Genomic DNA, 26,478 nt, shown 5'->3' with positions numbered 1-26,478 from the left:
TGTGGATCAGAAAAGAAAACAATCTTCAAGTCAAGACCAGAGGGGTGAAATACAACTGTTTTAATTGCAAAAGGATACCGGTTAATACATTGAATGAAGCACTGAAACAAGCCACTGTGACATTGCAAAATACCACTAAAAAAGGACATTGTAAATTTCCAAGAAAAAAAAAAAAGAGAAGTCATTCATTCGATCAGATAGGTATACGTATGAAAGAGAACAGGGAGAGTATTTACACCATGATAAAGTGTCCTGTAACTCTGCGAAACAAAATGCGCTGGGATTCTTCCTCATTCAAGACATTTAAAAATGTTTTACAAACAGCTGTTAACAAAGAGCAAGCCTTTCGATTTCCCATTTCGTTTATTTTATCAAAAGACAGTAATCTTAAAAAAAAAAAGGCACCACTGTAGGTGATGAATTCACACCATCCATCTTACATGGTGGCGGCCGGTTCACACAAGACAACCAACATTTTCTGTTAATGTTTAATATGCTGTAGCGCTGTAATAAGCTGTAGAAAAATCAAGGAAACAAGACCATTATTAGCATGTAAGGTTATACAGAACTGATAGCTTGAGGAAAATGACAACAAATGGGGAATTTGTACAAAATGGTGGGTAAAGTGAGGTGTCCCTGCTGTTGGATTAGCTGATATTATGAGCTGTTGTGCTGGTGTGACAGCGCTCCCTGCAGGAGAAAGGTGTAGTTCACAGCACCAGGTATTTTTGAGATAGTTTGTCTTGAGCATTAAGTGGCTGATGAAAACAGCTGTTCAAAGCTTATCCAGAGGGCGGACACCGGATCACTCCTAAGACATACAACTTTCAGACTGTCACGTCATCACAATGGAATAACTGCATGGAAATTTAAGTTTTAGTTCATTTCTCGTTACGCTGTTGGGTATAAAAAGGCCATTCTCTACACAAAAGAAAGATTTTTTTTTTTTAAACTAATCTTTAATCCGAATGCATAGATGTTAATTTAAAGGATGCTACGAGTGCAGCACTTTTATCAATGCACTTGACAAATTAGTTGTGGCCACGCATTGTAATGCCGGCTAGTGGACAGTAAAGTGTCTGTTGCTGTGATGAATAAGCAGCTCCCTGCTTTGTGCTTCAGTGTTGTCCAATTCAGAGATTCTCAGGTTCGATTCCCTGCAAAAGTCTGAGAAAACTCCTTTCAGTAGATTCCTAAGACACTCGAATGCAAGTCATGACCGGAGAAAAAAAAAAAAGAAAGAAATATGGCGATAGAAAGTTGCACACAGAGGCTTGAAAAAAGTACTAGTGTTTAAAGCTCATGTGAGCAAGTTAAAACTAGAAAAACAATCCTAGACAAGTACCCTTGATATAAATTAATAGACTTTATAAAATTTAAAACCCACACATAGAATTAGACAACCGTTAAGTTTTCATCTCCCCTGTATCTGAGAACTACGCTGAGCCATGCAAAATAGGAGAAATCCCACTAAAGTTTAGCGCCCTGACAACACTAATTGCCTCAGATGAGCATGATTTAATCTTGACGTTATTTTGATGTGTGAAAAGTAACATGCATAAATCTCCAGGTGTGCTTCCTCCAGAATATTTAAAGAATTTTACAACTAATAAAATTACATATTTTCCCCTTTCTATAATTCTTCGTCTAAAATCATACTTTGGCTTTGAGACCTTTATCTTTGAATCTCACACATTGTACTATAAAATATCACTGCTATTTGTGGTGAAGTAGTGATAAACTGGCCTAAAAGGGAATTATTTAGACTTCATGGATAAAACTTTATACTGACTGAGTTGGTTCTCTGGTTTAAAAAAAAAAAAAAAAAAGGAATAGCCCAATTGTTTTTCCTTTGGTTGTTTTATGCACCATTAGGTCCTTCAAAATCAGCTTTAAACAAGCCCAAAGTTTCATAATCATTCACCAATATCATGCACTGCAGTTTGTGAAAATCTAAAACACAGAGGGTATATACCATGTATAGCCTACTGTCTATGTAGAGGGTCAAAATAGAGGAAACACCAACATGAAGATTTCCCATGAGGGCTTCTGTGAGATGCCTTGTTGTCACCTTGTCTCTGATTGGACAAGATGAATGCCAATTATTGCCAACATATGGATTTTTAGGCCTCCGTGTTTCTGGTAGTTTAAATAGCGGAATTTTGCACAATTGTGGTTTTATAATTTCTTATGTAAAGTCAGTTTCAGAACGTGAACCCTCATCGTGGAGGCGTGGGCTTCTGACCAATGATCCTCTTCAGTCAGGAGCTGCATCCCACACATCCTCACCCCCTGTGGTGGGACTTCATTTTGGTTGCCTCTTTTACTTTGACCATACCCTGTATTATGTTGAGCAAATGTTAGACAGATACTGTAGTGACGTTATGGAAGCACAGCAATGGACGTTGGGCAGCGATGTTATGATGGACAGCTATACACAGTATTTACAGCGGGTAGGAAAGACTCTCTCTGGCTTAGCGGACTTTCTCTGACAAGGAACCATTACCTTTCACACTGTTAACCGTAGGGCAGAAGGAACAGGAGGACATGGAGGAACGTCACGAATACAAGTGATACAAAAGTTGAGTCAGTTCTGACTAACACCCCTAAAAATGTCCATTTGCTGCTTGGAATTCTGTGACTGAAACATTAAAGTCATAGTGCATCCTTAAACAAAACGTCTGAGACCAAAGTGAGAAATTTTTCCACCGTGAAATCTGTGGGTCAGTGAACTGTGAACCCTTTTGAGAAATAGTGGCTAACCTCCACACAGAAACATGTCTGATCATTAGTGAGCTGATTGTTACAAAGTGGTCGAAACAGATTTTTACAAAAAAGGTTTGTGTTATTCTCAAGCAGCAAATGGTGTCATAGCCCTGGCTAAGGCTAAGGCCTTAAAAAGAGACAAAGAGTGGTTTCTCCTAGACAACAGGTGGCACTGTGAGTGAAGGTGGAAAGCAGCAGAGGTATAAAAACTTCTGTGTTTCAGGCCAAAAAAAAGGGAGGCAGGCTGCAGAAGGAGGGTCTACATGGATTCGCCGAGAGAATCGTCATCATCCAGAGATAAGGGCAGGTAGAGATCCTGGGGGAAAAAAAAGCATAATATGATGGATTTGGAGCAAAACAGGGCAACAAGATGAAAGGGCAGGAGAAGGAGAGATGTCCGGGTACCTTCTGCTTGTTGTTGAGGCCTGGACTGGTGGGGGTGGAGGTGGGGGAATGCTTGGAAATCGGGGTGGAGAGCTGGCTGCTGGAGCCCGTCCCGTTGGCTGAGAGAGCCCACAGAGCACAGACAGAAGAAGAGAGGGGAAGAAAAAGAGTGAGCGATGGCAGAGGAGAGAGGGGAACGGGAGAGAAAGAGGTAAGCAGAGTAGTGGATTTCTCCTTGGCTCTGGAGAAAAGTCATTCCTGAACTGTGGCCTCATTTGGCCACAGCGTAGAGGGGACGTTTTCTACAAGCTGTTTGTTAGATGACATTTTATTCACTCGCTCTGCGTCCTGCCACGTTGCTAGGATTCCCTCTGTGTGGAACATTGTGTTTATATCTGAGAGCGGCGCGATGTGATGTAGTTGTGTGTTTTTAAGTGATTTAAAAAGGGTTTTTGTCTGTAAGAGATGAAAAGAATTTAAAAAGGACTATGAACCAGATGGCCAGTGTAAATTTGAGCCAATGAGTGTAGAAAACGCGACGGGGATAAAGCTTTATTGTTAACCAACTTAATGCCACTGGCTTCATGTAACCACTCAGCCAGATAAACAAGCCTCACAAACGTGGACTTAACAAGCTGTTTAAACACTTTAAAGGACAAACCAAAACAGAAAAATTACACATCCTATTATCCTGAGATCTTAAAATCACCATATCTAAACATGAGCACATCTCCCACTTTTACTGAACAGGGGAGTGCAGCTGTTTCATTTAGAGGCCAAACTCTATAAAACACTTTATATATCAGCAAAGTTGGCCCCAAGGTTTTGTCTTTAGATTCCTACATTTGAGAGACTTATTCTATTCGTCCTCTGTAGAAAATTCATTGTAGAGTGGTGATGTTAAATTGTGGATCACTGTGTTTCATTGTGGGCTTTCATCCCAGGACCATGCCAAACACACTTTCAGTGCATTCAACTCATTAAACCCAGTGCACCCTAAGACAAGTTGTTTCTTTTTGGGTTTTTTTTTTTTTTTAGATGCAAAAGACTGAAGAAAGTGCTGGTGAGCAGACTAACTGCTCTGTCAATCAGACATATGTTGTAGACTGATTTAACATGATGGACAACATGAGTCTGCAGTTGAAGGCACATGCACATCTATTGTTGAGCAGTTGGCCAATAAAAGGCCTTGATACCAGCTGTTAACCAATAAGAATTAAGAGATTTCAGAGACAGATGGTAATATACAGTACTATTTTTATGTTCGATTATAATAATCACAGGGAAACTCTACCTTAGCTACTGTAGGTAGAATTTCAATAATATTTTATAATAATTTCTCTTTCTGTGCAAACTATGGTGGACAATAAAAACATTGATTTCAGCCACACACAGACCCATACCAATAGCTTTGGTGCATGAGCAACATAAGATGTGGAAAATATTTTTTGAATTCTTCAGGACTAATCCCAGTTCAAGCAGGCAAGTCACATACTGAGGCGACCCCATTATCTCTCTGCTGACCTCTCAGGCACTACAGAGGTGGTTAATGTTCAACAGTTTACTGCCTCTCCAGCATGTTGGCCAACCATCTGCTGTTTAAAATGCCTGCCATCCCCCCATCAATGATCAATAAAATATTCAAGCTCTCTGAATGACTGAAGGACCCCGCCACACCTAAGGCGCCAAGTGGCGTGAAACACGAACTGTGGACTACCTGCTGTTGCTACCACGCTGCCAACTGCGAGCACGAGAGCGTCATCTCTCTGCATTTACCTCGGAGGGGATTTAACAGCTCACCTGCTCTGTCTTACCACATGCTGGAGAGACACCATCAATGTCTCTCACACTTTAACAGGCTTTAAGAACATGGAGCAAAACCTCTGTGTGGGTGTGCCATCACGGTACAAAGCAATAAGCAGTGGAAGAATTTCTACAGTTTTTCAAAATACATAATCTAATGCTAAGTGAAACCTGTTATGTGAAACAAGAGAAAAAGACCTGATGCTGTATCTGAGTGTTTTTGTTTTCCAGCGCTCATAGCTCATGTGGAAGATGTCAACGAACACAGCTTCCTTTTTTTTTTTCTGTCATGCCTGCACCAAATTTGATTTTATGGCACCACCTGTTCACTGTTACATAGACTCAGGTAGCACTGTAACACAGAGGTATGAAAGCTGTTGTTAACATAAAAGATTCAAGCATGAGCAAGCACCAGTGTCTCTATTGTGTGTTATGCTTAGGATATTATTAAATGTTAAAAAAACAGCTACAAGCTGTTTACACTGTCTTTGTTTACTTTTCATGTTTTATTCATGTTTAAATTAAAAAAAAAACTGCATTTGCAACGTTATACGAAATCTCATCAGATTACCCTCAATAAACAAAGGCTGGATTTTTACTGGCCCCATTCTCATGTATTAGAGGGTTTTTAAGAGGCGCTGCAGTGAGATTAAAGGAGCTGAGGTCGTTTGGACCCCCCAGTAAAAACAGCCCGACTCCAGCTCTGTAGGCACAGCCTGACAACACAGAGAGGAATCACAGATTGAAGTCTCTCTGTGCATTTCTTCAAATTCCAAACAAAATGGAGATAACAGTGGAGAAGAAAAGAAAAAATGTTTTCTCTCTTTGCCATTTCTGAAATTTGCTCACAGGGTTGGTGTTTTTGGATGTCTTCTATCATACACTATTGATCCTTAAGGAGGAATCTATCATTATGCCCCCAGTTCTCATCAAGGTAAGGTCAGAGGTCAAGGTCAGCTACAGACCACCAGGATTTTGTGTCATCCAACCCAGCCCCAGGAGCTCATCACTACATCACTCTACTGTCAAATTTTATGTTGTGTTTGAGCTCATTTCCTGCAACACTTCTAATATTTTCCACCAGCTCTTTGTTTGGATTTTTAAGGTCAGGTCAGTTTCTGCTTTAGTTTAAACAGGAAGAGTTGTAGCGTACGTGAGATATTAATGCGCTCACTCGATTCAGCGGGAGACTTGCTGCGCTTGATCGCGCCAGGACTCTTTGCAGAACCACGTGGAGTTTTGGGTCCCTTCATCACCCTGCATTCTGTGGAAAAACAAATATGCACAAAGCAAGTTAGAAATCATAACATTTGAGTTGTACCTCTCAGTAGTGTAGCTCTGTCCAAAATATGAGTTTTCACAAAGTTGGAAATTAATGTAACATAAATAAGACAAAACTAGTCAAAACTCTACCTAGTTGCTACGTGGCTTAGATAATACCAAGAGTAAATGATCAAATGTGGTATTTTTTTCTCATCTGGGTTTACTGACCATTCAAATAATGATTTTGACCCTGATGCTATCCTGATAAGGTAAAATGAATAAAATGTTTTACTTCTGCAATAATAAAAACAATATTTTTGATTCACAAGTGTTAAACTTGCTGAGGTGAGACAATTAGCAGTTTGGTTAAGGCATAATCTGAACTAAGTACCAACCAAAATGTACAAAGTACAACAGTACCAAGAAACAAAAGGTACTGAGGAAGGGACATTAAATTTTTCTTTGATCAGTTGGTTCCTGATTTCAATCAAAATCTTTTTGATTTCATATTAGAACTGTTCTTCTTTTTGGATGAATGTGTTTAACCATCATTAACATCTAAGGGTTTGGCTTCCTTTTTAAAAGAAAACAAAAAAAGGTTTTCAAAAAAACATGTTTATTATCCTTAAAGTAACTATCTTCATAGCATCACTTTGGAAATACTGGAAATGGTTTTTAGTATAAATACTTTGATCTTGATATTCCTGGATTCACTAGCTATGACTGAAGAGTGATATCTGTTGCTTTTAAATTGTACTGTATAGCAGTGAGCGCCTATATAAATCATATAAAAATGTATGCTGTATATTCTGGGTCACTGTATTAATCAGGGTAGACAGACTCCAGACACTGCTGCTCCTCCCTCTGCATCTTCCCCTCTGTTTGTACTGTCAGACTCTCTCTCTCCTCTCCCCCCCCTGCCACCCTCCCTCTGCTTTTCCACTTTTGATGCTAATTATACTATCTGTCCTCCCTCCATCTCCTGGGATCGCACCACGTCTATCTTCTCTCTCTCTTAACCTTCACACACTACTGGATGCAGACGTACATTTCATGTGCTATTGTTTGCAAGGTGTGCCACCACGCCTTTGACAATGCCTCAGACTGGCAGGTTGTCTTGTCTACTCAGTGGTTTCAAAAATAGCCCTGAGTCTATCAACACAGACTCCCCCCTTAGCTTCACCTGATCTTGTCGTTACATAAACAGTGTTGCAGGTACAAATAATCTCCTCTGTCTGCACGTCCAGCTGCATAGTCTTGTATTTAACATAAGCAGTGTGAAAAATAACCACTGGGGATTTGAATCTATTTTAGTAATTCTGCCAAACCAAGCTTAAAAGCAGTAATAAAAGGAAAGAGAATTCAAAGTTTATCTCCTGCTCAGACAAAGCACCTCTCAGATTTCTACATTTCTAGAATCTTAACTATTATCATTCATCATATTATCTGAATTGTCTTCCAAAACATCAGGATTCGACCATAAATCATCCAGAGACAAAAGTGTTATGGATGCACAGTTGTCGTAATGTAATGTGATGTGTTACAGACAGGGCTCTCTCTCCTCCTCCTCCTCTGCTCCACTGAGGCCAACTCAGTGATGTCTGGATGCTGGAGACTCTCAGCCATTTTATTTAGCATTGCCCGAAGGTTATTACAGACTGAATGAAACAATTTAGCTTTGGTTCCAACGGGGGAGTATTCTGAAAGGAAAGGACCCAGATCATTATAAACGAACTGGCATCTCCATCCTACCATGATCTGACAAGGAAGGGAGGGGAGGGGAGGGGATGAAGGGAGCATGATGACAAATCAGCCCTGTACTCTATCAGTGCTGTTAAGATTAAAAGACATTTATACGATAGTGAATGCATCGAGGAGACATTAGGTGGAAGTGGGTTGTTAAAAATAGGGTTTTCGAGTATGTGGGGAGCAGAGAGACTCGGTGAGAGGATTGGTTTCACATTTTCTCTCCTCGACTTCTCAGCAGTATCAGCACCAACAGATCAGCTGGCCTAAACCTGTCACCGGACAGATTAATGGCTCATCTTCTCTACCTTTTCCTTTCCCTGCTGCCAGCCGCAGATAACGGACTTTGTAAGGCCTCATTCTCACATACATATTCTTTTCTCCTCACTATAAACAAGCACACAGCTATGTACACGAACATAACTTCTTTTACAGAAAAATCTCTGTGGGGACACTGGTACATTAAATGATACTCCAACTGTTTAGCTCTCACTCTACTGCGCATATATATATATATATATATACACACACACAGACACACATATATATGTGTGTGTGTATGTGTGTGCTGGAGACCAGGGGCAGTTTGTTCTACACCTGTATCCTATCTTAATTTGAACGTTAAGGATTTTTCTATCCTTCAAGTTTCCTTCATTACTTTTTTTTTTTTTTTTTTTAAATCCCTATTCTAAATACCTAATTATCAGGTCTATCTCATGGCATTCTGTTTACTAAACAGGTAAGAGGAAGAGGAAGAAAGTCTCTGTAATAACACGAGAGGCCAGACAACTGGGAAATCAATAATATGCTTTATGTAGAGCAAATATACTGTTACAAGTCTATTTTATGATGTAACATAGAGACTAAAACTGTCATCCTCACCGTTCTCATCCAGAGAGAAGTCATCCTGGGCATAGCGGAATTTCTCTGGTCCACATGCAATGAAGACATCATCCTCGCCAAAGAAATCTTGAAGGCAGGTAACCTGTGAAGCCAGAAGACGCAGTTCTTGAGACCCTTGATAAACTGCCATCAATTGGTACCATTACAAGACTAAGAGTTTCCAGCCATGCCGGCGGCTCTGCGAAGTTGTACGTAGGCACAGCAGAGTTTTGGAGCTAACATCAGCATGTGAACATGCAAAACTTCCTGTGGAGAACATGTGTACCAAACTTCATGTCAATACATCAACACCGTGGATACTGTGGCGCAAAGGAAGAACTCAGGGAATCACCAGAGTCATTGGAATTATTCATCAGGGGACCATGAATTCCTACTGTTACTTTCATCGCAATCCATCAAATAGTTATTGAGATATTTCAATCTGAACCAGAGCATTGGTCTGACGGACAGCATGGTTAAAAAACGCCATTTTTAAATGCTAATCAATGCCTTTATGCTCCTTACTGAGAGAGTTACAGAAACCAAGAGAGTGCAACTGCCAAGAGCGAATTATCTGCTCATATCCATCTGATTATATTCATGCTGTTATTATTCATCATTTTAATTTTAATGAAGTGCATTTGAAATGCTGATTCAAGACTAATTAAAAAATATTATCCATACAGACATTTACAGCATGAAGCAATTGCCAGTAGCTGAGCAGAGGAAGCACCATGGTTGATGTACTTACAGGTCTGATGACAGAAATCAAAGTGTTAAATGCTGATTACGTTTAATTAAAAAAAAAAAAAAAGAAAGAAGAAGATGAACTGTGTAAACACACACAAAATATAAAATAGGGCTGTGGTTGTCTGCCAGCCAGAGGATTTAGTCAGCTTCAAGTGGAAGTAGTAGCCCCCGCCTTTGTCTTTTACTTGTCATGTTAACATGCCTTTAGCTACAGTAGGTGCATGTAACAAAACACACACACAAAGACAGGAAAAAGCCCAAACAGAGAGGATAATGTTACACCTTTGCTGTAACGTTTAAAATGATTCAACTTCCCTCCCCAGGGACTTTTCACTCTATAGCAGCTGTTGACACAATATGGCCTACTTAGTGGACAGATGTCTTTGGGCCACACCTTCTCCTCTGCTCTCCATTATACAGGCCCTGTTACCAGCTCAGGCACGCCTATTAAAGCCATTCAAGCTGAAAGCTCTGTTTCCTCTCAGGTTTTTTTTTTTTTTTCATCCTGGTGCATACAAGACTTGTTACAAAGCATCTTAGTCTCATTTTGCCTTTCAACACCTGTTGAAATGTTTCTGTTCCCACTTGAATTATTGGATCAAGACATATAAACTAATCGAGCTACAGATGACTGGCTGTGTCTTTTTTTAGCCGGCCTAATTTTTGCTTAATGCTTTGCTTAATTTTCTAAAAAACACCAAGTCTGAAAAGACAGAATAAACATATCTGTAGCTTTCTCTGAGAGATCCATGGCCTGAAAGATTATCCTTTGTTGGGACATTTGCCAGGATAGTCAAGATGCATCATGGTCTCCTTTGTGATACACATCCAAACTATGAGCTGCAGATAATTTGGGAGCACCCCACCCCAGCAGCTGCCATGATGGTTCTCTGTCCTGCTAGACGAGTTAAAAGCGTGTGGTGGTGACTCTGTGGCGTGGCATCCAACAGCTGTACCCTCTCTGTGTCCCACAAGATTCCCCGGATACAGGCCTGGCAGATCCCCGCTGAGGTAAAGAGCCGGTGCTTTGACTCCAGGGATCAAAATCTAATTGGTTTTTCAGCCAGGGCTAATTTACAGGCTGCACATTTGGGTTTTCTTCTGTGTTTATTTTCAAGAGATTAGATACATGTTACTTTCATTAGGTTAAACTGCTGTGCGGCAACGAGGGCACCTGACAGTTAATCATAAGACGGAAGCATTAGGATGGGCTCTTTTTGTTTTCCCCCCCAAGGCCAGCTGGTGGAGGAGAGGTGATGGAAATGGGCTGGAACGGGGCGAGAGGGTAGAGACTAGTCCATGTTTTAATAGCTTTAAGAACAGAGCTGATTAAAGGGATAAAGTGTTTATCCAACAGACCGCTACTTTAATCTCTCTTAACAGAATCTCCATTAGAAACGAAGATTCGGTTCTCTCTGTTGGTTTCTGATTGCCAAATAGGCAGCACTTTAAACTCACACTTTAAAGAGTACATTAAGTTTAGAAGTGTCTGTCTCCTAAACAAAAAATTAAAAAAACTCCTATCCGGCCAAGTGCTTTGTCAGTTACTTAGCATTTTTCTTGAACCAAGACGTTATTATAATGCAACATCTCAGAAACCTTGATGGCATCCACCCTTGTCATGAGTCCTCAGCAAAAACACTGAATCCTATTTAGTAATCCTACAAATCCAGTTCCCTACAGGGATCACTTGATCCACATTATCTGTACAGTTACAGTGCAGATCTCTGACCTGTCCTCTTTGCACCATTAAGCCCACAAATAATTCATATATGTGCATCAAATGTCCTGCAGACAGTCCAACAAACACCCAAACCTGGTCTGCATGTGCCCAATCAAATAAACAATCAAAAAACATTATCATCAGGTGCTGTCACGTGGGATGCCAATCATGGGTCCATAGTTACCGTAACCCTCAGTGAATTCTGACATCTGTCACCAGTTGATAGAAATAATGTGGAAAACTGCTTTGCTTTGCATGCAATCACGTTGCCAGCAAAATGTCAGAGTCTCTTTGAAACACGGCTGCAGTGAGGAAAGGGCAGGCCAGCCCGGGAACATTTGGATTCAGGTTAAGAAGCATCGCCTCTCAATTTGAAAAGGTCAGTCAACTGCATCAACCAGAGCCACCTGGCAACAGTATCTAGGAGAAGGACAATATGAGATGACATGATGCCATTCAGCTTCATTATTACCAGAGGCCCTGTTATGCTGCATATTCACATACTGCACATGCAATGCACGCATTAGAGTCAGTGTGTATGTATATATTCATTCATGTGTTTATTGGAAGAAGGCGAGTGGGGTTTTCTGTAAAAACTGGCTCCTTTCGGAGTCCAGGTGCACCCCTCCATCCCACCCTACCCCACCCCCTGTCCCACCAAGCCCATCCCTAATCTCTGCCTCACCAGCTGTCGGGACCACATGACCCCCAAAAAAACCACCAACACCACCAGCAGCTACGCAGGGATCCACAAACTACAACAACTGAATTATTCAGAGTTCCTTTAGGCCAACATTGACCAATCATACACAGGCTGCAGACGTTTCATTAGTTAACAGTGGTCACGTGGTAAATATAGAAATTCAGTGCGTTGTAATCTGGCTCTTCTAGTTGAGTAGATAGTGAGTCACTGTCTGTGTCCTGCTTAGTAATTATTTTTTTCCATTTCTACAAAACAAAACAGAGAAAAAAAAACTCTGGCAATTACCTCAGATGAGAGATGATGTTTCCACATTTTTTCAGTATTTATTCATAAAACCATAAGGTAACAAGCTATTTCAGAAAACAGAGAAACTCATGATAACATGCAGCATCACCTATATATAAGTTAATATAATAAATGTACTATATGATGCTAAGTTTCGCCAATATCCACAACCAAAGTAACAATCTGGACTGTGCTATGCCAGAGATATGGAATAATAAATATTTTTGTTTCTGGTGCAACTAAAATGATTTTTTTTGTTAAAACAAACAAAAAACTTTAGTGGTAAAACAGAGCTCATGTGTCTTTTGTCTTCTACACACAACTGCCCTGTCTTCACTTCAGCTCATCCTTTCAGCATCACAGTCAGAGCAGAAATGAAAGGGTGACTGATGAGTCCCAAGGTCCAGCTTCTCTCTGACTCCACTCTGCCGTGCTAATTGATCTCTGTGCAGAGGTACAGCTATTCAATGTTGCATTCTGCCCTGTCGTGACCTGGATGGCTCATCTAGTCTTTACTCATGTGATGAAGAGTAAAGGCTCACCACCGGTGTTAATGAGTCAGCAAACAGCCAGCCAGTGGAATCAAATACTACCGAAAACAATCATCTGCTCTGCTCTGAAAAACAACATAGAGGAGTGATCCCAGATCAGTTTCAAATCAGCAGGAAATGCTACCATACTATTGTTTTAAACAAAATAAATAAGTCTTCAGTGGTGGTGCACACTGCAGCATTTTTTTATTTTACTGTGCTTTCTTTACATTAGCAGAGGATACGACTCCGGCTTGGGTGTAAGGCTGAGTGCAGGGTATTCAACTAAAGATTTAATGAAAGCAGAATGGCAAAAAAAGGACAAAGAAGAAATCTCACAGTGAGCAAAATAGTTTTCATTAAATATCATATTGTTTAGTCTCGGTGTTACTGAGCTGTGTTGTGAAGAAACCCATCTCTGAAAAAAAAAAAAAAAACATAAAGGCTGAAAAAGAGCCTGTAAGACCTTGCTTTGCAACCCATGGGGAAACTCCCACACCATTTCCTTCACTGTAGGCACACAGACCTGATCAATATCAGTGCCTCTGCACTGAGTGGAATATTCCTCCAAAACACACAAACACGCACACACACACACACACACACACACACACACACACACACACACACACACACACACACACACACACACAAGCACGCACGCACACACACACAGTCTCCATTTTGTCCATTTCAGTGTTTCACAGACAATACAGAGTGTTAAAAAAATAAAACAAAGCTTCAAAAACACACACAAATTATATGTAGTTGTTGGCTTTTGTATGAGCAGCTCAGTTGATGGATGCAGATTATTTGCCAAAGAAAAAGCAAATACAGTCAATCAATATATAAAGAAAGCCCATCATTTTTTTGGTCCGAACCTCTAACAAGGATTTTTATGACTAGTTGCCTTTGTGACCTGTCTGTGACCTTGGTGCACCAGCACAGTGTCTGTGTGCTACTGTAGGCGCTCCAGATGCATTTGGAGCACAGATGAGCCAGTTAGGCAGAGATATCTGCACAGTCATGGGGACCAGCTGGTGTCTGATGTTGTTCTAACCCTACCCCCTCCTCAACCCTGAGGAAGCAAGCTTTCCATTTGGCTGACTGATGTGGTCTTAGCATTATTAAATTGTGCCTCCTCCTGCTCTTCTCCCCCACCCCACCCCCCCACCCCCCCAGGGGTCAGGCTCACTTGTTGATGTGGTGTGTTCGCGCAGGACCCGGGATTTAGGCACAGAGGATGCATACAAGCTTCCATGCCTGCTTGAGATGCTCCATCACAAGGGACCACGCCCCTCTCTCAGCCTGGCTGTCTACCTCTGTTGAACACAGCATGTGAATGTGTGTGTGTGGCTGTGCATGTGCCAGTGAAATGTGGCTGTGGTGAGCTGCGAGGGCGATGGGCGAGGAACAGAGAGCAGGCAGGTAAGACCTGATGTAAAGAGCACACTCAGCGTATTACAGCCATTGTCACAAACTGAATCCATCACAGCGGAGCTTATTGCCATGACAACTGCTTCTGCAGCATGGCAAAGAGCAGGCAGACTGCAAGAGCACTGATAACCAGGGAAAAAGCAAGCTTTTCTTCCCTATTAGCGGATATATTTTAGTGGTTTAGAAGCCCTGAACCCATGCCTGTATCCATCCCCTATTCAGTGAATTATTTCTTACCACGAGTTATTAACTTTAAAAGCGAATTGGAATCTTTTGTTCTCTGACAATAACAGTGTGACCTTGTGCCTGAAGCACGCCTGAAGCATCCATTTCTTTTCTTCTGTGGCTCTTTGTTGACAGATTTTCTAATTTAAAAAAAGAAACAGGACTTAAATGAAAACCTTAATTCTACACCACATCAGAATAATGGGTACTCAATCTGTTCAAGAGCTCTCTGCAATCCTGCGGACACATCAGAGTGATTCATAAGGACAAATTGCACCGCGACACAATGTACCTGAGATATAGTTCATAAATGATATTTGGATTTTGCATCCATTAGACGAAAACCTTCCCAAAGTACAATTCAGATAAACAAGCAGTGGATCTTACATGCAAATCAGAACTATTCTCCTACGCAGACACCTCTATCAAAGAGGAATGAATACAAAATGGCTGCCAGCAATTAAATAAACCCTCTCTGATTTAATGTAGTCTTTAGTGAGGCAGTGAGGGCAAAGAAATGCACTTTTTTTTTTAAGGCACAGGGAATAATTACTCCCCATCAGCACAAATAAAATGATCCTAATTTGCTCTAAGAATGGAAAATGACTCCTGAATCCACTGGCCCCACCCTTCCTGATTGAAGTGAAAAGCGCCAGCATTTGAGAGGAAAATGGGAGTGATTTTGTTCACAACACCGACAAAGAGAGGAGGGCAGGCTGTCTTTGGAGTCTACACAGCACTAAGGAAAAGCGTGGGGGGGGGGGGGGGGGGGGGGGGTCAAACATGAGAAGTAGCCATTTAAAAAAAAATGCTAGAAAACACAACCTGAAACACCTTTTAGTCAATCACAAATGAATCTTTCAATACACCTACACACTATGCTACAGTCCATCACGCTTCCAATTCACACCCAATGATGGAATCTGTACAGGTAAAAAACTATATGTGTAATATAATATGTATATATACATGACGTGATTTTTAAAACCAAAGGCTTGCATTGATAGTAAACTCTCACACCCACTACAGGATGTGGTATCTGACAGACCAGTCCACACCAGCTGGGCTCTCTTTGTGCCTGGGATGTGGTCTCCTAGCAACCAGTCCCAGCAGCTATCGCAATGGAATGGGAAGAGGAGGATCAGCGCAGAGTCAGGGAGGGGTGGGCACTGCATCAATATTGCCTCTACCATATCACCTCCACCACAGAGCAGCTGCAGTGTGCCTCTGCACACAAAGGCACCGCAATAATGTGTGCAGCATTTCTCACATGGCTGTGCATTGCAATGAAACTGGGAGTCCCGGGCATGAGTCAGAGATCAATGGACAGCAATTATGAAATAATTAATCTATATCTACAATGATGACAACAGAATCAATATGCTCTGATTGGGACGGTGACCATATGGTGGCTATCATATTCATTTTGGAAACATATCATTAAAAATGCATAGCATGGCAAAACTATTCATAGCAAGACAGGGACAAAAAGATGACTCAGATCTAGCCACAGCCCAACCAACAAAGAGAAATACACAAAACTATAACAGCAACTGCAATATCCCAGAAGGTGATGATACTCTCCAAACATTCTAGCAAGTGCTTCTGTAGGAAAACCAGTATAAGACCTGGGGCAGCCAGACTGCCCCCCTGGGAGAGCCCATTAAAATCAAATTTCCCCATCTATCATTTCAGAACACCCCCCCCCCCTCCTCCAAGACACATGTGATTCAGGCTTTGTGAATTCAGAGGAAGCTAGAGACCAACTCACAATAGGATCACACCAGCCACAACACCGTCAACATGGTGACATTTTAACCCTTGAGCATTCGGTAGATGTTACTACATTACTGCATGAGTACTCATGGGTCGGACCACACCCATCTTCAAACTTGACTTTCATTTTGATCTCAACTATACACCTGCAAAGTTTCCTGTCTGCTACTGCTTTGACAAAATCTGTCTACAGACAGTAGTATATGGTAGTTTCCACCATAGTGGGTGTGTCCAGGACCACACTGCACTATGATGAGATACACACACATTTGTACTTCTATCTTTGTGCAGACACTCACTGACACTAAAATAGAAGTACATATGCACACACGCTCACAAAGTGATAACAATACCAGCCACGCTGGTCAAAAAGAAGCACAACTCCTAAAGGAGCTCAGCAGGGCACAATCCATAGTCCATCTGTAATGAATAAAACAGGAAAAGGGTCCCCACATGGGGATTAGTGAACATTTAACCATATCAAAGACAGGACTGAGGAACAGATGTCCACATGCATATCAACACATGCGTTCACGCTTGCTCTTCATCCACGCCTCTGTTCATTTGCCTCACGATAGACTGAAAGGCCCAGGTATTTGATCTATGCAGCAAATTACAGGTGTGAGTTTTTAAATCATCAAAAAAAGACAGATCGGTGCCTGTGTTTATCTCAAAGATACATTTAATCACAGTTGCTGAATGCATCTGTAGTTAATTCACTCCCAACTGCACAGAAAACTACACATGACCACTGCACCCACATCCTATCCAACTACTGCTCTGGTTGGATTACACCATTCACTCACATTTTATTCATTACTTTATAAAGTTCCACACATCTTGATTTAAAGAATATAGCAGACAGTTCATCTCACAGACCTTTCCACCATCTTCCAGGTGGGTGATCCTGCGTGGTGGCTATGGTTGTCCCTCAACATTATTGCTTTAAAGCTCAAACATGAATAAAACATTATGTCCTTTTAGCTTAGCCCATGTGTTGAGAAAACAATAGTCTTCCCCTGGGAGTGACTTTTAGCCAAAGTTTAAGCATGCTGTGTGCCTCAAACAGATCATTTGATTAGCTTTCACCATTTGTGTGCTTTTATTCCAGGTTATTTTATAGCTTTGTCCCAGTTACATTGTACTAATGCTAGTTCTTTCTATTCTTCACGATTAACTTGCATTGGAGGTACTAGCTTTTACAAGAAACAAATATACTATAATATATCTGTAATGTGGAATAGAGATACAGCTTATACTGTATGACCGCATCTGTATTTAGCAGGCAAACTAGGTAGCACAACTAACTAGCTAACCAGCTTAGCCTCAGTTAGCCATTAAACCACATTAGGATGTGTGTTTCAGTGTTTTCTGTGAAATAAAGAACGTCAGATGTGCAGCTTAAATGTTGCCAGAGTGATAAGAAGGTCAATACGCAAATTTTGATAGTAATGAAATCAAGACCTTGATCGTGATTTTTTTTTTTCCAGGAGACATCATATTACCTTCAATCACACACTATAGTGTACATAACAGAGGTTTGATATCAGTGCGTGTTTCTTCTGCTCACAGCCAGCCAGCGGAAACATTCCTCTGCAGGCTCTTCTCGTGGGGATTCCTGTGCCCTGAATTCAGTTTGGCTACAACAGCCAAAGGATCCCATGGGTGAACACCAGAGAGTTGTCAAGGTTGCTCAGGACACTTTATTCTGTGGTTTCTGTTACATGGACAAAGACGTGTCCGTGTTTTAAACCTCAACAGCTAAAGCATCGTCTCACATAGGGAAGTGAGGCTGAGAATCCAGATGTGCCACTGTCTTTGACAGACTGACCGTCTCTGGGACTGTCTGATTGTTTTCTGAGCTCAGCAGATTGAATAACAGCAAGTTACCACACAGAATAAATTAAGTTTAGTTTATATTGGTTTTGGTGTGTATGTTGACATAAAGGTTTTTTAAACCCACATTCTCACCGTTTTAAAACAATAACCAGCCTGCACCAGTCCCAAACACAGCAACAAAGGAGACAAAATGATCAAACACAACAATACAGGGCTTGGTCCTTTGTGTACTACCATAGTGGGTGGAAGACAGAACTTCCCAGGACTTTTGAGCTTTTCAATTACAGACGGACTCAAAAATACAAGTGGCCTAAAAACTCCACAACAAAGGCTCGTGGACAGGATACTAATGACCTGAACCACAAGACAGGAGAATGCGTTGTCTAGGACTGAAAGTCAGAATAAAGACTGTAGACAATGAAGGTCATTGTGTACACGGGTTGTTCTCATGGTCGCTCAAGGTTCTCATGGACCTGCTGTGTCATTATTGACTGAAGGTAGGAAAGGACAATAACATTTTATCCTCTATCAACTATCTTTATTTTTTGCATTTCCAAGCAAATAATCTGGTTTCCTGCTTTCCTTTGGTCCTGATGATACCTGCCTGGGTGTGGGTGCATGTATGAATGACGAACTGTCCTCAATCAGACCACAAATTTTCCTATTGTGTAGCTTTGCTTACATAATGTACAGTACCACCTTTATTCCAGTTAATTCTAGGACAGAGGGCCTTATCCTGTGTTAAACACAAAAAGCCATCAGCAGCTTGGTGCATTTGAATTTTAGATGGTTGGAGTTTTTCATATGTATATTATGACCCAGCGATCTAAGGCTCGAAGCGCCGCGTTTGATCAAATGTCTTTTCACTGAGAGCATGATGTAAGCCGTTCAATGGCTGAAATCGAGACATACCTGCTTGCCGTCAAGTGTGTAGATCCTCTTGACCACGCCACTTTCAAGTTTAATGGCCTCTGTGATGTCAGTGAGGACCTGCTCGAAGGAGTGCGCCGTTTTCTTGTTGAGCAGGACACGCACAGCTTTGCGCGGCTTCACACCACTGCGCATCACCGTCACAAGTTTGGGTCGAACAAAGTCCTTGGCCTCTCTGGGCTCGCTCGCAGCCTTGGCAGCTAGGGACTGCATGTTCTTCTGGCTTGCCGAGGCCTTTACATTCACGGACCAGTTGGGGTTGACGTTCTTTGTGTAGTCGACCTTCTTGTAGAAGTTCTCTGATGCACAAACATAGCTTTCCCCTGTGACGGCAAAAAAACAAAAAAAAACAAAAAACAAATTGGTTCACATTGCTTCATGTGTTGAAACACATTTAGCTATTTAACTCTGACACCTGAGAGTCCCAAAGGTGTCCATTAGGAAACATTTGAACCTGCAGGAACTCAAATTGTGAGATGTCAAGGCCAGTGGGAGAAATTATCTCTAGGCTTTTACATCTTGGATTTCATCTCAAATTGATCTAATGTCACAACCAAAAATCGTTTCACTTTGTTGGAGAATATAGTACATACTGCAGATGGTGTCAGTTTTGTTTTCTGACATTGCAGAGAATAGAAATGGTTCACAGAAATGCTTTGAGCAATAAGATTGTTTCTGGAAAGACACTTCCAGAAACAATCAAGATTTTTTTTTTCCCAGTGTTGTTTTTGAGCCCCACAAACTAAATTCCATTCATCCCCATTGTATTTTGGTGGCAGCTCAAGTCTCAGGGTTGTGCAAGTCAAAACCTAAACTACAGTATCTGACTGGATAGATTTCACTGGGATAAATAAGAACGTGTTGTTTTCTGTTGTTTGGAAAAACAGTCTTTTCTCAGGATCCAAACAAACTCAGAGTTTCATATTAGATTGTTTTAATTTCTAAAATATGTATCCCATGATTGAATTTAATTAAATGAATCCATGATGAACAAACGACATTTGAATTACAAGGTGTTGTTTTGTGATAGTGGATTATGATGTAAAGTAATTCGCACTTGCATGTCTTTGTCTGGTGTTGAAGAAAAAAAGAACAGCAAAAACGTCAAAGATCTCCCATGAGACCAGAGCACATATGAGTCCAACAATACCTGTGTTTCACAGCAAACACTGACAGTAATAACAATAATAAAGAAACACACCCTCACACTTTAAAGATGAATCCTGTTTTGAGTTTAAAACAGAAGACCTTGGTTTGGTTAGACTTACTGCACAACAGCCTCTTCAATCCTTCAAAATGAAGCCTGACCAACTCCCTAGTTAGACATTAAACGAGGACTTCAGTCATATAGGGACTAAGCATTCTTTTACCGATTTAAAAAAATAAACAAATAATTATTCTCTACAGCCTTATCGCAAATGTACTTTTCCTAAACTGGCCCATCGTTCCAATTCTCCAATTCTCTAAATAATCCTCCATTTCCATTGTCATTTGTCGACTTGCAGTTTTTACAGCAGATTGTGCTCTTGCTCAGACAGGGAGAGGGGCTACAGTAAAGACAAAAGGCAGCAGGGGGAGAGAGAGAGATAAAGAGAAATTTTGGCAAAAGGGGAATCCAGAAGGCAACAATTAGGCCAAATGTGGAGAAATTACGGCAAAGACAAAGGCCCAAAACAGGATTACACTGTGCAGAAGAGATTGAGCAATTAATTATAACCCACAAGAGGAAGCACAATGAAATGCCCCCCACCACCCACAGTGCTTTCTTTCAGTGCAGCCCCTTCTTTACTGCACACACACACATTCCTATCTCTCCTAAGCAGCTCAAGTAGCAGAGATGATCACCTCATTTTGGACAAATTAAGCTCCAGTTCATCTTCTAGTTTTACCCCAAACTCACTCTGTCCACCACCTCTTTAGAGAAATATCTCTCAGCAAGTAGATCAGGACTTAGAGTTGGGCCATTTAATTAGGTCTTGAAAATCTTCCTGAGAAACACTGGATTGTTGGAAATATTTGCCAGGGTCAAACCATGTTCAACAAATATTTTTGTCCGTCTCCAGCATCAATGTTAAGGACTTCTTAAACGAAAGCTTTATGTTGCTGCATCTGAGCAAAGGTTTCACTGATTTATGACTTTCCTCTAAGCAGGCCAATGCATCGATCATCCTGTTGCCTGCCAAGAAAATGTTTCATCCAGCTGCCAAAAAGGTTTCCAAATCATTTTTGTCAGCTTACAACAACTAGAATCTGTGAGCACATGAATCTTTTCTTGTTCTGATCAGCACTCTGATGCCAAATATAGACTATAACACACACTAACAGCCATGATGGCAGCTGCTCATGAGGCTTGTAGGACTGATCAGCTTCCCAAGCAGTTAGAGTATAAAATATGTTATGATGTAAAATGCCTTGAATGCTGAATCAGATTTTTTCTTTTTTGGCAGTAGAAACCCATAAAAACCCAACCCCAAATTGTGACCTGGAGGTTTCTTTTAAGAATTAGATCATAATGCCGTCTGTTAATGAAACATTTATCCCATGCTGAGAGAGCTGTTTTTACAGCTCAGTATGAACCCTTCAGAGAGACTAAGCTAAACATCCTAAAACTGAGACCAATGAGCCCCATTAAGACCCAGGCAGACGACCTGCTTTCAGTCTATCAGCAGGAAATCGTTAAACGCTGAACCATGAAATACAATTTGACATGGGACAGAACATGCCAAGAAATGTTCTGCAAACGTGGGCATTTAAAAACTGATTTCTTCGTTTTTATAAAACTTCAACACATTTCATCACATTTGTTTTGTCTACTTTGTCTTTTTTTTTTTATAGAAACTTACAAAATGCCAAGAATTGAGAAAAGTGGACCATGTTCACTCAACTGCCCCAAAGTAGCTCTTCAGATTAGAAACTGCTACATCATATGAGAGATTACAGGAGTCTAGACCAAACAGATAAGACTTCTAATCTCAGAAAACTGGAAATGTTATGCTCCTAAATCTTCTCAGCACAGAAACTAACTTGATCTTCTTTACCATGGTGGCCTATAATGTCTCAGTTTGTTCTCACTACTGCAGCTCTGCTGGGGAACAAAGAAACGGATAATCCAAATGATCCAGTATCCCAGCATGATCCAGCAGGAAGGAGAATCATTAAACCAGATCTAACAAGTGCTTGGTGGGTCCTGCTAAAACAATGCTTACCTTCCTCCAGTTCATCCATGGATGTGATCTTACGCATGCCATCGATAGTGAAGATGAAGCGGACACCCTGTGGCAGGTTGATGTGGTCAGAGAGCGAGCGTGTGAGGTCAGCCAGCAGGGAGTCGAAGGTGCGAAATCGGTCGTTGGCCACAGCGTACACAATGCCCTTGAAGTAGCGGTCTCCATTGCGGTAGAAGCGCACCTTTTTGGCTTTCTTCTCACTGGTGAGGGCCTGCAGAGTGCGTGTGCGGTAGAAGCTGCAGTGGGCGCTGTGGGTAGGGCTGGGGAGTCCGTTCATGCGCCCGCCCCGCGGGGTACGGGATGCCTTGTCCCGCTCGTCAAAATGTCCAAAGTCTAGCTCCATGATGACTGAAAGTTGTGATGGCTGTGACAAATATGTGGTGGTGGTGGTGACCAGCTCCGAAGAGTCTAGGGAAGGAAGGAAAACAATGCATGTAATGTAACACAAAGTAAAACACTGAAATAATAATGGTATTCACTATAAGACAGCATTATTTAATCTTATGGCTTGTTCCAAAAACACAGGCCAGACAACCAGGAAATTGAAAATGCCAGGAACACCAGCTTCTCGTGCCCCTTTTCCTGTCCCTGATGACTTTAATTTCACACCACTATGATTTCATTTCATTTCAAAAGCAGAGGAGACACCAAACTTCTGTGATTTGGACGATTTGGAATTTCATTTATATAAATCTGCCATGCTGGTAATGGTCTCATCTGCATACAGGTAGACAAATGAATGAAATAATCATTTTGCCACTGGAGGAGCCACTGGGTCCTAAAGACCTGCCTACTGTGGGAATACTGCAGATACCAGTCAGCGTTGGACTGGGGTGGAGCTGACATCAGTCTCACCAAAGGTACATGGACAGAAAAAGCTTGTATGGATTAAAGGAGAAGATTATTTACAGTCATGGATGAAAGATGAAAGAGTCTCTTAGGGATCTCATGGTGCACATGTGGGGACTGTATGAGGCACTTCTACTTTCTAAACTTTCAAAATATACAATTCATGCCTTAAGGTGGGATTACAATCCAACGTCTCATCGGCTTTAGTTAAACTGCTGTGTGAGGCATGTAGCACATATATCTCTGTCGCTTCTTCTGTATTCCGCCTACATACACCTGTGAACAGTTGTCTCACTTGCACAGATGAATAAGCAACTGGCACAAGGCCAACTAATAAAGTTCAAGGGCACCGTTTGTAAAATGATCCTTTGATGGAACATGTGTTATCTTGTTGATCGTTGGTTTAGACATTTGAAATGAATTTCACCCCTAAAAATCACAGGTAAGCAAATGGATGACCATGAAATAATAGTTATGCTGCTACTGTGTCCAATGGGAGCAACTTATGGTGATCTTTTTAAATGTGTATGTATATTGTACTCATATGTGTCAATTGCAACCTGGCTACCTGATAGCATGACATGATCATGAAAATGTTAATGTTAATATCAATATATTTACAACTGACACAAGTATCCAGAATCACATTAAAGTTACATTTTGTTATCTTAATTTTTTAAAAACAAAATCCTGAGTATAGGTATCAGAATCTGTGGCTCTGTGTAAAATATTATATAATATCTGTCAAAACCTTGTGATTTGTGGTACGCTGAAGGGTGGAAGATCTCAGTTAGTTCACTGGACAACATGGATTCTCTGAGGAGTGTTAAATATTTCATTATTTAAGAGAAAATGTTAACACCCCCCCCCCCCCCCCCCCCCCAAGAATAGCAAGGATTTGAATGTTCTCAGGAATTATTCAAATGATGCACCTGTTCAACCATTAAACAATCACCCACTTATGCCATTGAGATGGACTGGCATAAGGCTGGAGCTTTCCCATTTAAAAGACCAGTCTTTTCCTGTTAGACTCCCACCTTGTGACTACAACTCTGTTCTCAGAAGCCACAAAAACCCATTGAACCATATTTGGTTTGAAAACTGCTGTACACCCATCAAAACACTGACACAGACCCGCAAGAAAGAGGAAGTTATCTGTGCCCAGTTTCAAGCCCTGCTGCACTGATACAATCTTCTTATTCATGAAATGTTCTTTAAAATACTTTCAACAAGAGAGATCTTTACAAATTCACAGGCAGAATAAAAATGTGTTTGATGAGTTTGATGTTTCAGGTCTGAAACGTCACCACTGGGCGTCTTCGGTCACTGACGAAAACTGATCAATCAATTTTGCACCATTTTGCAACAATTTTCAACCAAACTGTCAATCAATATAATGATTTTTATCGATTTTGAGTGGAACTGTATCACAATGATATAATTTCTCTCAGAATTAAACTGAGTTTCACTTGTTTCACGTCGAAAGAGCTTTGTCTGATTTATGCGTGACAGAACGCTGTTCGTTGCTTTGTATAGAGCTGAAACTACTGACAGATCAGTTAGTCCATAGAAAATTTAGATGATGAATTAATTGTTTCACTCATTTATTTTCCAGCAAAGTTTCAGCTCGTCCAATGTGAGGATTTGTTCATTTCTCTGTTTCACATCAGTGCAAACTTCAATATCTTTAGGTTTTGGTGTCTTGGTCAGACAAAAACAAGACATCTGAAGACGTCACCATGCTCTCAGGGAAATAATAACGGACACTTTTAATCTTTTTTCCTGATTGTGATTGACTAGTCGATTGGGAAGGTAATCATCAGACAAATCGATAAGGAAAACAATCGTTAGATGCAGCCCTAGCTTTGAACATCACACACATATTGTAATGTTCATCTCTAGCATACCACCCTTCTCAGTAACCTCTAGTGCCTCTTTCACCATTTTGTTTCATGCATGAAAACCAGTGAATGAAATACAGTCTAACAATGATAAGAAATTATAATCTTTTGCTCACTGAATCTTTGCTTCATTGTCCTCCATGTTTTAAAGCCCGATATGATATTTATGCATATACAGTACTGCACAGATAATCACACCGACAAACACGGGACATTATAACAGAACAGAAACATGCTGCCGCCACCCATCCATGTGGTGGGGCCCTCCAATCCTCACCTAACCTCTGGCTGTGGTGCCGCTGACAGGGACACTGATAGGGGTGGGGACTTCTGTAGAACGGGTAGCTCCTCAGCTGACAAAGGCCAGGTTTCAAGCCCATCTGCTGCACTAATGGGCAGAGCTCACTGTGACCCTTCCCCAGTGGAGCATCAACTAGGACAGTCCATTGTCTCAAACAGGGTGCCTGCCTTCAGAGTGACATCACCATCACTGCTGCTGCTGCTGCTGCTCCTTCTGCTGCTGCTTGTTGAGGAGCAGCCGGCTTATTCTCCAGCATAAAGTCCATAAAGTCTATCCTCTCAATGAAGATTTTACTCAGAGCCAGAGCACAGCTAAAATATTTCCAGTATTAAGCTTTACGACATGACACACTTCATGATTCACACCATGATTATCCCTCTATATATGGTTGATACACTGCAGACCTTTATCAATAGCTGAAAGAAAAATCACTGCCACAGCAAAATGCATGCATTTCCCCCCAACTTAAATCCAAGCATTAAGCAGCACTGCAGTAACACTGTGTGGTATCACTGATATTCTGGCTGGTTCTGTGTTCCTGACTGAGCCACCCACACAGCACAACACCCGGGTGACTACACACTCCTGACAAAACCAGCACCACATTTATGACTCTCCAGTCATCTTCATCAGAGCTGATCCACGTACGATATCTTTCTATCACACTACACCACGCACACAGAGATAGGTTTAAATCACAGTCGCTAAAAGGGGAAAGGGAAAAGTTTCATGACACTACACTTCTCATTTATGGTGGATGAGTGTGGCCACATGGCAGAGAGCTGCGGCATAAAATGCAAGTTTTTTTCTTAAGGAAGAAAAGGGGAGAAGGAGGAGGAAAAGGGGGTTGGGTGTGCGAACACCTCAATAATCCACCTGCTCAAACGCACATCTGAAAATCTAAAATCCTTCCTTCCACACAGAAAAATCTCCAAATGTAATCTCACTTTACCCACTCAGAGTCAAAACCATTACAATATCAGGATTCCTTTAATCAGTAAAGTCTGTGCATAATCGCACCCAGTAGCGGACTCACCTGCGTCGCTGGCTTGCGGAGTGAAGGGAGCGAGTGTGTGTATGTGTGTGTGTGTGTGTGTATGTGTGGGGAGTGGATGAGAGTGTGCGAGTCGATGCTGCAGGATAGAAGCACGCCGTCTC

At 41.3% G+C, this 26,478-nt stretch overlaps 1 protein-coding gene across 3 annotated transcripts; it reads right to left on the bottom strand.

The window, feature by feature from the left end:
* Positions 1-37: 37 nt before the first annotated feature.
* Positions 38-26,478, bottom strand: LOC121190233 (neuronal migration protein doublecortin-like). Of its 3 annotated transcripts, none has more exons than XM_041050794.1 (7): positions 26,357-26,478; positions 22,249-22,677; positions 19,025-19,365; positions 8,845-8,947; positions 6,107-6,217; positions 3,172-3,269; positions 38-3,082 (listed from the first exon to the last, which is right to left on the bottom strand). In XM_041050794.1, exons 2-7 carry the CDS (start codon positions 22,610-22,612, stop codon positions 3,026-3,028), a joined length of 1,074 nt encoding a protein of 357 aa, XP_040906728.1. In that variant the 5' UTR covers positions 22,613-22,677; positions 26,357-26,478; the 3' UTR covers positions 38-3,025. The 3 variants fall into 3 exon arrangements, with proteins under 3 accessions (XP_040906728.1, XP_040906729.1, XP_040906730.1); XM_041050795.1 differs by having other exon boundaries at positions 6,128-6,217; XM_041050796.1 differs by lacking the exon at positions 3,172-3,269 and having other exon boundaries at positions 6,128-6,217.

The sequence above is a fragment of the Toxotes jaculatrix genome, chromosome 12, assembly GCF_017976425.1.
Source record: "Toxotes jaculatrix isolate fToxJac2 chromosome 12, fToxJac2.pri, whole genome shotgun sequence".
Lineage (NCBI taxonomy): Eukaryota > Metazoa > Chordata > Actinopteri > Toxotidae > Toxotes > Toxotes jaculatrix.
Note: the sequence above shows the minus strand (reverse complement) of the source record. Positions and strands in the feature narration are given on the sequence as shown.